The 14,074-nt window shown below is 33.3% G+C and overlaps 1 protein-coding gene across 3 annotated transcripts in view; it reads right to left on the reverse strand.

Annotated features, from left to right (window-relative positions):
* Nucleotides 1-14,074, reverse strand: part of ASCC3 (activating signal cointegrator 1 complex subunit 3) — a 375,365-nt gene that overhangs the window by 114,224 nt on the left and 247,067 nt on the right. For all 3 annotated transcript variants that reach the window (XM_003824353.6, XM_034962598.3, XM_063605419.1), the window contains 5 exons: nt 10,790-10,875; nt 8,722-8,888; nt 7,561-7,706; nt 7,311-7,431; nt 4,915-5,057 (listed from right to left, as the gene is read on the reverse strand). In XM_003824353.6, the coding sequence (XP_003824401.4) occupies nt 4,915-5,057; nt 7,311-7,431; nt 7,561-7,706; nt 8,722-8,888; nt 10,790-10,875 (663 nt within the window). The remainder of the gene's footprint in view (nt 1-4,914; nt 5,058-7,310; nt 7,432-7,560; nt 7,707-8,721; nt 8,889-10,789; nt 10,876-14,074) is intronic.

Raw genomic sequence — 14,074 nt, forward strand, 5'->3', positions numbered from 1 at the left:
ACATGGTAGCATATACCCATAAACTTTTGAAACCACTGCAATAAGGATTCCTAATGACAATATGGAAAGGTATTTCCTTTGGGGTTTCCTGATGCAGTATAACTTTACATAAATGATACACTTGAAGGTGTCTTTCTGCTTCCTAATACTTTGAAGGATTAAGAAGATAGATGAATAACTCTTTTTGCCTTTGCCAATAAATTAATGAGAACACATATACACATATACTCTTCTTAGTCATATTCTCTCTCTAGCCTCTTGTGATCTACCCTAGCTTTCTTTATTCTCCATGCCCCCAGCCCAAATATCTATAGACAGTTCTTGACCTAAGGTCACTGAACAGCAGAATAATTTGAATGCTGTTCTATGCCAGACACACTGCTTCATAGTTGCCAGGATAACTGCTGCTGTGCTTCCTCTGAATGCTCAAGTTGTCAACACTAGAGTCTTAACCAATTACCCATGTCCTGCCACAGAACATCAATTTAACACTACACAAGGAGCAGCAATGGAAGCAACCACTAAGCTTCCAGCCCAGAATATTACGGAAAGTAACCCACACAAAGATTAAAATGTTAAAAAGTTTTCCTATTAATTATTTAGGGCTAATTATTTAAGGGTTCAACAACTAAAACACCTGCTTTATAGTATGCTTCAGTATAATCACACTGAATTTACATAGTAATCAGCTGTAAACCCTCTGAAATTTTCATTTTAAAGGTGATTGCTTTTAGAATCAGTACTAAAACAAAGCATAGTTTGCCTTATTCTTCAGATGGGCGCGGTGAAACAAAATGGAATCAACCCAAATGCCCATCAGTGATAGACTGGATAAAGAAAATGTGGTACATATATACCATGGAATACTATGCAGCCATGAAAAGAAATGAGATCATGTCCTTTGCAGGGGCATGGATGGAGCCAGAAGCTGTTATCCTCAGCAAACTAATTCAGGAACAGAAAACCAAATGGAAATGACATAATATTTCTAGCTGTCCTATTTTATCACACATTTAAATAAATAGTACATTTATAACAAATATTTATGTTAATAAATACAATAATAAAACTAACAGATTTAACTTTCAGAGTCTACAAGGAACTTAAACAAATTTACATGAAAAAAAGAACCCCACTAAAAAGTGGGCAAAGGATATGAACAGATACTTCTCAAAAGAAGACATTAATGTGGTCAACAAACATACGAAAAAAGGCTCAGCATCACTGATCATTAGAGAAATGCAAAGCAAAACCATAGTGAGGTACCATCTCACATCAGTCAGAATGGCAATTATTAAAAAGTCCAGAAACAATAGATGCAGGCAAGGTTGTGGAGAAAAAGTAACACTTTTACACTGTTGGTGGGAATGTAAATTAGTTCAACCATTGTGGAAGACCGTGTGGCAATTCCTCAAGGATCTAGAGGCAGAAATATCATCTGACCCAGAAATCCCATTACTGGGCATATACCCAAAGGAATAGAAATCGTTCTATTATAAAGATACGTGCACACGTATGTTCACTGTAGCACTATTCACAATAGCAAAGACATGGAATCAACCCAAATGCCCATCAGTGATAGACTGGATAAAGAAAATGTGGTACATATATACCATGGAATACTATGCAGCCATGAAAAGAAATGAGATCATGTCCTTTGCAGGGGCATGGATGGAGCTGGAAGCTGTTATCCTCAGCAAACTAATGCAGGAACAGAAAACCAAACACCCCATGTTCTCACTTATAAGTGGGAGCTGAAAAATGAGAACACATGGACATATGGGGGCAACTACACTGGGGCCTGTTGAGGATGGTGGGAGGGAGAATATCAGGAAGAACAGCTAATGGATGCTGGGCTTAATACCTAGGTGATGGATTGATCTGTGCAGCAAACCACCATGACACATGTTCACCTATTGATATGGTTAGGCTTTGTGACCCTAAACCAAATCTCATCGTTAACTGTAATCCCCATAATCCCCACATGTCAAGGGAGAGACCAGGTGGAGGTAATTGAATCATGGGGGCCGTTTCCCCGACGCTGTTGTCATGATAGAGAGAGTTCTCACAAGATCTGATGGTTTTATACCGGGCTCTTCCCCTTTTGCTCAGCACTTCCACTACCTGCCACCTTGTGAGGTAGGGGTCTTGCTTCCCCTTCCCCTTCCACCATGATGGTAAGTTTCCTGAAACCTCCCCAGCCAAGCTGAACTGTGAGTCAATTAAACCTCTTTCCTTTATAAATTACCCAGTCTTGGGTAGTTCTTTATAGCAGTATGAAAACAGACTAATACACCTATGTAACAAACCTGCACATCCTGTTTATATACCCCAGAACTTAAAATAAAAGTTGAAGAAAAAAATATAAAAATAATACAATTATAACAAATATTTGTTAATAAATACAATAATAAATTTATAATAAAATAAATATTCTAGGTATCCTATTTTAGCAGTGAAAAATCTACAACAGCAGAAACCACGAGAGTATATTCTATAGTTTCTACCTAGCCTTGTGGATAGTTTTCTGCCGATAAAAAAAATATGAAACAGAGAAGGAATTCTACACAAAGTCTGAGCTAACTACAATTCTTTAGGTCTCATATATTAAAATTAACAACAACAACAAAAAGAAACACAGTGGAAGTGTACACTGTGATAATGCACAATGTCTATATACTTTAAGCAAACATCCCAAAGTGTGTTTGGTAGGTTTGTACATTGTATCTTGACTTCAAAGAAAAGTGTCCATTTGGAAGACTTTTAGGATAACATATAAAATAAAATTAAGCCTACAGAGATACCGCACATAAACTGAGTCATCAATATTTTGTATATCTATTTTTCATCATTTGCCTCCTAAGTTATGATACTACCTTAGACACAACAGGATGATTATTCAGATATCAATTAAATAATACAGGATAAAAAAATCTTTTATCAACATTACTTTGAACATAAATTATTTTCTTAAATATCTGGTATACCCATACAAGTAACATTAAGTAAATAAAGATAAAATTTAAAAGATAAAATGATCGCTATTACTCTACTTCAAGCAGTCATTTGATAGCCTGCATATTAAGCTAATTTATGAGTCTGTTAGTGAATAAGGTCATCTATAGAACTAAGCAAAAACATTCTGAAATATCAGTTAACTATTACACAATAATGTAATACATACAGTACTATCTAACAGTCCTACTAACTCTAAATGAGTCATGAGAAGTAGAAGGGGAGAAATATGCAAACTGTTAATCCTGGGCACCAGTGGATTTGGAACATTGTTTTTTACTGATGCCGAACAGCACTGCTCTTCTTTAGCCTGCATGAGATTACAAAGTGGGAACACTGAAGAGGGTTGGTGGAGAGATCACAATGCAACAATTATGCTACTGATTTCATCTGTTTTCATTGTAACTCAATTTAGGAAAATATTTTTCAAAACTGGAAAAGTGTAAGAAAGAACAATCACTATATATTAAATCTATAGAGAGGAGGAGGAATATCTATATTTAGATGTAGTATAAAGAATCATAAAGGATCATACTAACAAACTGGATTACATAAAATGCAAAGTCTTCTATTTGGAAAAAGACAGCATGATATTGTTCTCACTCACAGGTGGGAATTGAACAATGAGAACACATGGACACAGGAAGGGGAACATCACATACCAGGGCCTGTTGTGGGGTGGGAGGAGGGGGGAGGGATAGCATTTGGAGATATACCTAATGTTAAATGACGAGTTACTGGGTGCAGCACACCAACATGGCACATGTATACATATGTAACTAACCTGCACGTTGTACACATGTACCCTAAAACTTAAAGTATAATAATAAAAAAAAAGACACCATGATAAAAAGACAAGCAATAAACTAGCAAAGTTACCTAATACAGCAGGTGAAAGATTAATATGTATATATGTATAGAAATACACATATATGGAGAAAAGTAATCTATAAAATTTTATATATGTATATATTTTTCTAAATTTGGCAAAGCTCTCACACAAATCTACAAAATAAACGCTGTCCTGGAATAGATGAAAGACCAAAAGAAATGAAGAGACAACAAATAAAAAAGAAGACAACTAGTAAATATATGAAAAAAAATGTTCAACCAATCAAAAATGAAGGCATACATTAAGATAAGATAATATTTTATCTATAATATATCAATAAGTTGCAACAAATGAGGATGTAGTAAAACTGTTACTCTCATATATTTCTGATAATTCATACATCAGTGGTGATGACACCAATAAGTACAGTTCTTTTGGAAAGTAATTAGCAGTGTACCTGAAAAGCTGTAAAAATATTCACATTATTTGACCCACTGATTTTCTTTTTAGAACTCTATACTGAGAAAATAATTTTAAACAGAGAAAAATCTACAATAATAAGGATGCATGATTATTAAATTACAGGAGAAAACCACTATGAAATAGTTGCATAATGGAATATAACTGCATAGACACAAAAATTCTAATTTAAAATTTTACTGGTGGTTATTACTTAGGGAAAGGATAATAACAGGTTTTAAATTTTTATATATTAGTGCTTCCTAAAATTAAAAAAAGATTATTATATATTTTTTAAAACCCAAATTTTGCAAAATTGATTTTAACTTCAGTAAGGGCAGTGAATACTTAAAGAATATGAAAATGATTGAATGTTACAATATACATAGGTGATAACGTTAAAGGAAAAAATTATAAATATGAATATACAAAATAAATATTAAGTGGGACTATAGTAGAACAAACTATAACAGAATATTAATAGTGTGGTAAGGTGGCGGTATTATGAATTTCTTCTTTCCCTATAATACAATTACATACGTAATGCTCATTCTAATATAATATAACCTGAAACGTGTAAGTAGTAGAAGATAAAATATGTTGCTTACCTCTCTTTCATCCATGTTTAACCACTGCTTTGGATCTTCTTCAGTAGCCAGGAAGGCGATCAATTCCAAAGCAGTAAGACGAGTTTGACGTCTTGATGAGACAAATATCAAAACAGGTTTGGCTGGAGAATGGCTTCTAATTGCTGTTGAAAAGTTGTGGGAAATAAAATGGAAAGATACTTAACCCCAGAATATGAATTTCATTAGGATATCAAATGGATACATGAAAACTAAGGATGTAAACAATTTAGGCATGAAATGTGGCATTATTGCAGGTACTACATGGATCTGGCAGCATATTAGACAGATAATAGGAAAAGAAAGGTTGATGGCCCTACCTAGAGAGTATATTGCCTAGGAGAGAAAAGATTTAATTATGCTGGGTCCAAGTTCTATTCTGAGTTGCCAAGGAAGGAGAAACTTAAAGACTGAGACTCTCCATTAAGAGCTATACATGGACACTAAATCTTAGATTGAGTTTTCTGTACTAAGTTGTGTTTCTCAGCTATTTGTGTTTGCCTAAGCAGTGATATTACAGAGTTAACTGGTCCTGGGGTCTGGTGAGAAAATCAAGTCCTGCCAGGTGACGGAAAATGTCTAGAAAGACCACAAAAAGTTCCTTTTATTTTTGTTATCAGTGATAGAAAAATTAGGAGAGTTTGTACCAGTAAACAGGTTAAGAGATAAATCAGAAGAAAGTTTTCCCTCCGTTTTTTTAAAAAGCATATGTGTGAGAAAGGCAGACAAGATAACGTAGAAGAGGGCTGAAGAGAATACTATGCCTGAATGAGTATCTGAGTAATGGGACATGGTAGTCAACACAAAGAAGATGAGATGACTCTGGTCAACACAAACCAGAGTAACAAGACTGAAGTAAATTTTGTAAATCAAATCTTTAAAAATAATTAAAGAGCCACATAAATCACTTGGCTTATCTTGAAATGAGGTTTTTTGTTTGTTTGTTTGTTTGTTTTTGCTTTACATAGGCTCCAAAAAGCTGATAAGATGCCACGAGTAGAATATATATTTAGGTCTACACAACTCTCTTAAAACAGTCAGAGATATTTAAAAATTTTATATAAAAAGTTCAACCTCTTTGTAATTTCTTGTTTGAAATGTGAGCTGCAGAATTTCTTTTTATGGGCTGGGAAACAAGGTTTATAATGGAAATGTTGACATGACCTTGACTTTATTTACATCCTAACTATGAGAAATAAAGCTATCACACAATCATATTTCTAAACTCAAAGAAATATAGTAATCACTACAGGTATAATAAATAGTACATAAGTATAGCTGCTGTGCTGATACCATTTCTATGGAAGTGTAAGTACTTTAGTTATTTACTATTGATTTATATAACACAAAATGCTTCCTTTCTATCAATGGTATGCAGTCATTCCATATAGATATATGCAATTTCAACAATATATATTATGAAAAATAAACTCATTTATCTTATTTCTCACCCTTTTATTGTTTATCAGAATGTTACAGAATGTAAATGATAAAGCTTTGATAACTCATATTAGAGATACACCATTTAAAATACACATATTAGTACAATATTGATATCATTTGGACACATAAATATAAATGGATCTCTTGTCTTTCTTTAAACCTCAACATCTAATGGATTTTTGCTGCTGAAAGAACAGGTGTGGCTGAACAGCTCACGGCAGATTTATTGTTCATTAGTGATTTTGTACAATGCTTCTGTGGAGGTGTAAATAATCTGAACTGCCAAGATTGGTCTCTAGTTCACAATCAATACTTTGCTTCTGTCATAAGGCTAATTACAGCAGCTAAAAAGTCACCTCACAACTGTCACCACACAATCAACAGCAGCTCACATTTGAGAATTTATTTTTGAGGTTATTTTTAATTGATATAATAAATATTCTTTATGCAGCCCAAATAAAACATGTTTCAATAAAATAGGAGTGCTATTCTTAAATCTTTCCTGTTTGCCTAATTTGTTAGAAGAGGAAAAACTAAAAACAGAAGCACTGTACTAAAGTACTGAAATTTCTAAGTTTTTATGATTTCTCATAAAAATGATTATGAGATGTTTTTGACCTGTAGCTTCCATTTCTCATCTGTCCAAGCTACTATCATAAAAACACTTTGATTAATATTAAGAAAACTCTGATAACTTTTTTTAATTACATACTTTTATTCAACTACAAAGTCATTACCATTTGTGAAATCTCTCCAATCTTCAATAGGTAATTTAACATATATTTGTATTCCTTAACAGTTGAGACAAACAGTTTTAGATATATGTAGAAGCTGGACCAGTATCATCCTTTCAAAGAAACCAACACCAATTAGAAGATATTTGATAGCTACCATAAACAATGGTTACTATTTTATTCCAAGAATCTGAAGCTTACCCTGAAATGCAGGCTTGTTCATACTAGCCATACGAGGACAGTAATGTTGACCTGGAAAGCCTTGAATGTGAACTTCCAGTGGAACTGGGCGTACTGATGGTCGGAAGTTAAACAAGCCCATCTAGAGTAAATATGAGAGAGAAACCATTTTCAATTTTTATATTGAATTTTATAAGGTTATAATCTCTTAAAAGGAATCATCAAAGTAACAATACTAAATAAATGCATAATTTATCAATCTTCTACATACCTGCTTAATATTGAGCCAATCAGCAAGGTCTCTGGCATTAGCTAAGGCAGTAGATAGTCCAACTATTCTAACAGGCTTTTCTGTGTGTGATGAGATAAAATTTGTTCGAGATACAATGACCTCTAGAACAGGGCCTCTTTCCTCCCCTAGAAAATAGGGAAAAATCAATGTTAATCATTTAACAAGCCTGTGTTGGTCATTGCAGCAACTACAAAAGGAAGAGTTTGTAGCTTCCTCAAAAAAAAAAAAAAAAACTAAACTAAAGATAGAACTACCAAAGGATTCTGCAATCCTACTCCCAGTGCATGATGTCACTTAGATGTTGAATTTAAAAAAACTGACCTCATGGAAGTAGAGTAGAAACGTGGTTACCAGAGTCTAGGGGCATGGGTTGGAGTCACAAGAGAAGGGAATAGAGAGTTGGTGGTCAAAGGGTACAATGTTTCAGTTGGACAGGAGAAATAAGTTTGTCAGATCAATTGTACAGCAGTGTGACAACAGTTAATAATAATATATCATATATTTCAAAATTGCTAAATTGCAAAATTGCTAATTGCATGTTTAACTGTAATCTCCAGTGTTGAAGGTGGGGCCTGGTAGGAGGTGATAGGATCATGGGGGCTGTTTCTCCTAAATGGCTTAGCACCATCCTCTTGGTGCTATTCTCATGACAGTGAGTGAATTCTCATGAGACCTAGTTGTTTAAAAGTGTGTAGCACCTCGCCCACCACCTTGCTCTCTTGTTCCTGCTCTTGCCATGTAAGAAGCTCTCTTCTGCTTTGCCTTCAGTCATGATTGAAAGCTTCCTGAGGCCTCCCCAGAAGCAGGAGCCACTACATTTACTGTACAAGCTGTAGAATCTTGAGCCAATTAAACCTCTTTTTAAAAATAAATTACCCAGTCTCAGGTATTTCTTTATGGCAATGTGAGAACAGATTAATACACTAAGAGAAAATTTTTTTATGTTTCACCTCAATTTATATGTAAGGTGATAGATGTTAATTAGCTTGATTTAATAATTCCACATTATATACATATATCAAAAACTCACATTGTGCCCTAGAAATATATATAAATATTACATGCAAATTAAAAATACTAATAATTAATATTTTACAAAGTTAAAGTTTGTAAACTGGCTTTAGATACAGTGGTACCTACCAAGCAGATGGATCTCATCTATGATGAGAATAGTGACTTGCTGAACATAGTTCCTATTTTGCCAGCTTCTGCTGACTCCATCCCACTTCTCTGGCGTAGTGACGATAAGGTCAGCCTTGGCAATGGATTTCATATCAGGAGTCACATCCCCTGTTAGTTCAATAACTCTGGAGGGAAATATAAAAATGATCCCAGAAACTTTTCAGGTAACAAATGACCTTGGAAATGCAAAAACCTATCTCTTTTAAAATAGAATTTTATAAGGCTTAAAATTACTTTATCTACCTTTGATTTTTGAAATTTTCCAAGTTGAGTCCAAAATGTACATTTCTTAAGAACTCTAAGAAAATTTCTTGCCATAAAATGAAGGTCATATAAATTCCAATCACTGACATATCTAACTTTTATACAGATATGCAAGGATATCAAACTTTGCTTTAATTATGTTTATAGAAACTCCATCCTAGGTGATTTTATAAAGTTGAACTCATACTTCCTTGTCCCTATGTTGGAATACAATTTTTTTTAATGGAGGAAAGTGTTACTTTATGGAGACAAAAAAGGCATTCATTAAGAATATTTAGGATTATGTGTAAATTTAATTAAAATTATGTGTAATTTAGATTGTGTGCAAGCTCATTTCTTTCCTTAGATTGGAATTTTCTATAGATTTGATAGCCAAAATGAAATGTATTAGGATGAAAACAAGATAAGCCAGAGCAAATATGTACCAACTCATTATAAGCAGATCACAGTCATATAGTGAGAGAGAAGGAAAAGAAAAACCTATGTAGATCTAGAGGAATTACCTAAGAATTCCTAATTACATAGGATTAGCTCTGGGCTAACATCAAATTTTAAGTAATTACTAAAATAATTTCTTTTCTTTCTTTTTTTTTTGAGACAGAGTCTCATTTTGTCACCAAGGCTAGAGTGTAGTGGCTTGATCTCAGCTCACTGCAACCTCCACCTCCCGGGTTCAAGCGATTCTCCTGTCTCCAAGTAGCTGGGATTACAGGCATGCACCACCACCTCCAGCTCCTTTTTTATTTTTAGTAGAGATGGGGTTTCACTATGTTGGCCAGGCTGGTCTCCAACTCCTTTTCTCAGGTGATCACCCGCCTCAGCCTCCCAAAGTGCCAAGGTTACAGGCATGAGCCACCACGCCCAGCCTAATATAATTTCTAATCTGTGTTAAGACTTGGAAAATAAGAAAAAGGGCAAAATTTGTTCCTCTAAGCATAATGTTCACAAAGTATTTACCTATTCTTGTTTATTTTAAAGATTTACATTTTATATGTTATTTTGAATATGGACTATATTCACATGGTTCAAAGAATACAGGGAATAGTCTCCATAACCCCTATCCTATAGACAGCTAGTTCTCATTCTGAAAAGAACCACATATTCATATTCTTTATCATTTTGAAAAAACATAAGCTAGGATACTTAAATTTTTTTTTTTGTTTTTTTTTTTACATTATCTTTGGAGATCATTCTTTCCGTATAAAAAAATTCATATAGTTTTTTTTTACAGAGTAATACAATATTTTACATTGTGTGAATGTACTATAATTTACTTACTGATGCTCTATTGGAAATTCGTTTCTCTGTAATCTTTTGCTATTTAAAATAATACTGCAATGAATAACCTTGTAGTATATTAAATAATTAATGAAAAAAACCCCACATCATGTTTTTCAAAGAACTTCTGCTTTTTTACAAATAATTTACATGCAAAATGCCTTCTAAGCAGTTTCTGGAAGCTACTCTGCAAAATACGAAAAAAATAGAGAGGCAGAACTTATTTTTGTTTTGTTTTAGAATGAAAATATTTTGAAAAAGTTATCCTGCCAAATAAAAGTACTCACATTAAGTAATTTAGGAGATTTCATTTTCAATCTTAAAACAATGGGAATATTGATATCATTTTAATAGTAGGTACATATCTTTAAATAAATGACTATGAAAATCACTGTAAAACCATTCAACAGTTTTATTCAACTCTTATTTCCTGGTCCTTTTAGTCAATTCAAAGCGTATCTTTTGAGTAAAAGTAAGAACTTACTTTTTACCAAGTTTTTCTTCTATTCTAACTTTCCAATCATCCATTCTTTCACGTACTAGGGCTTTTAGGGGTGCAATATATACCGCCTAAAAAGGGGAGAATAGCCAAAAATACTCTTATGAAAATAGTGATAGCATTTTGAAATAAAAGTAAACTCCAAAAAATTTGTCAAAATATGACAGTGTGGTTTGAAAATGTATCTTCTAATTCTGAATACTCAAATTTTTAAATCAATGGGAAAAAGTCATTAACTCAAACTACATTTATCCAAAATAAGACAGAAATGTAACACATCACAAACATTCTATTCATAAAAAATATTAACGTAGATGAATTTAAATTACTTTTAAAAAAGCATCAGAGGTATTTTCCTCAGGCATTTTACTATGAAATTATATTCTACATAATAAAAACAAAACAAATTATGAGATAATACACTATAAGAGAAAATTAGGGTTCTGATAAAAAATGTTTTTTTCTATTATTATAATTAATATTTATTTGAGTTGTATGTAACTCTTTCATGAATAAATGTACTGATGTTGAAGTTTTGAAGAGAAATAAACTATTGTTTAAATTTTAATGCAGATTTTATGAAGATGCTAGTAGTATACTTCAGGTTTCAAAAAAATAAATAAAAGCTGGTCTATAGTAATCCAAACCTATACAAAATGTATTCCCTTTATGTTTCTAATTTAGAGTAGAGCTCTACTGTTATATTAACATGTCTCTAGAGATCAATAACCACATATTAGAGAGACTGAAAAGTAGGAAAACTTAGGGTTAAGTAGGGAAGAAAAGCCACTAATTAGGAAACACTACAAAAGGATGTTAAGACATTTCTGAAATCATAAATGATGAAGAAACTAGCCCATAATTCCAATCACAACATCTCTGTAAATGTTTCTATTTTAGTGTGATGTACTCACAAAATTAAGAACAAGAAAACTCTAAATACTACATAAAAAACTGTTAGAATTAATAAACAAATTCAATACGCTTGAAGGACACAAAGTCAACATATATAAACCAGTAGAATATATACTGTTAGCAAACTATGTAAAAAAAAAAAAATCAAGAAGACAGTCCCACTTACAATAGCACCAGAAAGAATAAAGTACTTAGGAATAAAGTTAACTAAAGAGGTAAAAAATCTGTACACTGAAAACTATAAAACATTGAAGAGAAACTGAAGAAAAGACAAACAAATGAGAAGATATCCCATGATCATGGACTGGAATAATTAATATTGTTGAAATGGTCATACAACCCAAAGCAATCTCCAGTTTAAATGCAATCCTTATCAGAATTCTAATGGCATTTTTCACAGAAATAGAAAAAAAAATCCTAGAATTCACAAGGAAGCACAAAGACCTTGAATAGCCAAAGCAATTTTAAGAAAGAAAACCAGTCAGACGCATCACATTTCCTGGTTTCAAATTATATTACAAAGCTACAGGAATCATAACAGTGTGGAAGTACGGACCTGACATAAAAAGAGGCACACAGACCAGTGGAACAGAAAAGAGCCCAGAAATCAACCCACACAAACAAGGTCAACTAATCTTCAACAAGGGCCTAAAGCATACATACAATAAGCAAAAGATATTCTCTTCTATAAATGATGTTGGGAAGACTGTATATTCACATGTAAAAGAACTACTGCCATACACCATATACAAAAATTAACTCACAATGGATTAAATAATTAAATATAAGATCTAAAACTACAAAATTCTTAGAAGAAAACATAAGGAAAAAGCTCCTCGATGTTGGTCTTGGCGATGATTTTTGGGACATGGCATCAAAAGCAAAAATAAACAAATAGGTGTACAACAAACTAAAAAGCTTCTACACAGAAAATAAATAAATAAATAAAATCAACAGAGAGACAATGTGAAATGAAAGAAATGACAAAACGAAAGAAAATATTTGCAAACCATATACATTAGTTCTGTCTTAATGCCTTCCCTTTCCACGCTTCCAATTACTTGTAGTCAATTGTGGTCCAAAAATGTTAAATGAAAAATTCTAGAAATAATTCATAAGTTTTAAATTATGTACCCTTCTAAGTAGCATGATGGAATCTCACACTGTCCCACTCAATTCAGCCTGGAACATGAATCATCCCTTTGTCCAGAGTATTCAGGTTGTAGCCACTCCCCAAACACTAGTCACTTAGTAACTGTCTTGTTTACTAGAAAGACTGTGGCAGTATCACAGTGCTTTTGTACAAGTAGCCCTTACATTACTTAGTAATGGCCCCAAAGCACAAGAGTAGTGATGCTGGCAATTCGGATTTGCCAAAGAGAAGACAAAGTGTTTCAAGTGAAAAGATGAAAGTTCTTGACTTAATAAAAGAAAAAAAAATCATATGCCGAGACTGCTAAGATCTGTGGTAAGAACAAACATTCTATCTGTGAAATCATAAGAAGGAAATCATAAGAAATTTGTGCCAGGCTGGGTGCGGTTGCTCACGCCTGTAATCCCAGCACTTTGGGAGGCGAAGGTGGGCGGATCACCTAAGGTCAGGAGTTTCAGACCAGCCTGATCAACATGGAGAAACCCCGTCACTACTAAAAAAAAATACAAAAATTAGCCAGGCGTGGTGGCGCATGCCTGTAATCCCAGCTACTCGGGAGACTGAGGCAGAAGAATCGCTTGAATCCAGGAGGCGGAGGTTGCGGTAAGCCGAGTTTGCGCCATTGCACTCCAGCAGCCTGGGCAACGAGAGCAAAACTCCGTCTCAAAAAAAAAAGAAAAAAGAAATTTGTGCCAGTTTTGATGTTGAACCTTAAGCTGCAAAAATTATGGCCACAGTACATGATAAGTGCTTGGTTAAGATGGAAAAGGTATTAAATTTGTGGGTGGAAAACATGAATAAAATGTGTTTTTAAAATTTTAGTACACTTTTCTTAAGTACGTATTTATAAAGAACATAGTATTGTACTACTATACCATTTCTTGTTTTACTTTTTATTTGTTTTTACTTAACACATAATAATTGCACATATTTATGGGATACATAGTGATGTTTTGATACATATAATGTATAGTGATCAGATCAGGGTAATTAGCATATCCATCATCTCAAACATTTATCATTTCTTTGTGTTGGGAACCTTCAATATCCTTCTTCTAGCTATGTGAAACCGTATTATATATTATTGTTAACTACAGTCCTTCTACAGTCGTATACAACACTAGAATTTATTCTTTCTATTCGGCTATAATTTTGCATCCTTTAACAATCCTCTCCTTATCTCTCCCTTCCCCCTACCCAAA

The sequence above is a fragment of the Pan paniscus genome, chromosome 5 (genome assembly GCF_029289425.2).
Source record: "Pan paniscus chromosome 5, NHGRI_mPanPan1-v2.0_pri, whole genome shotgun sequence".
Lineage (NCBI taxonomy): Eukaryota > Metazoa > Chordata > Mammalia > Primates > Hominidae > Pan > Pan paniscus.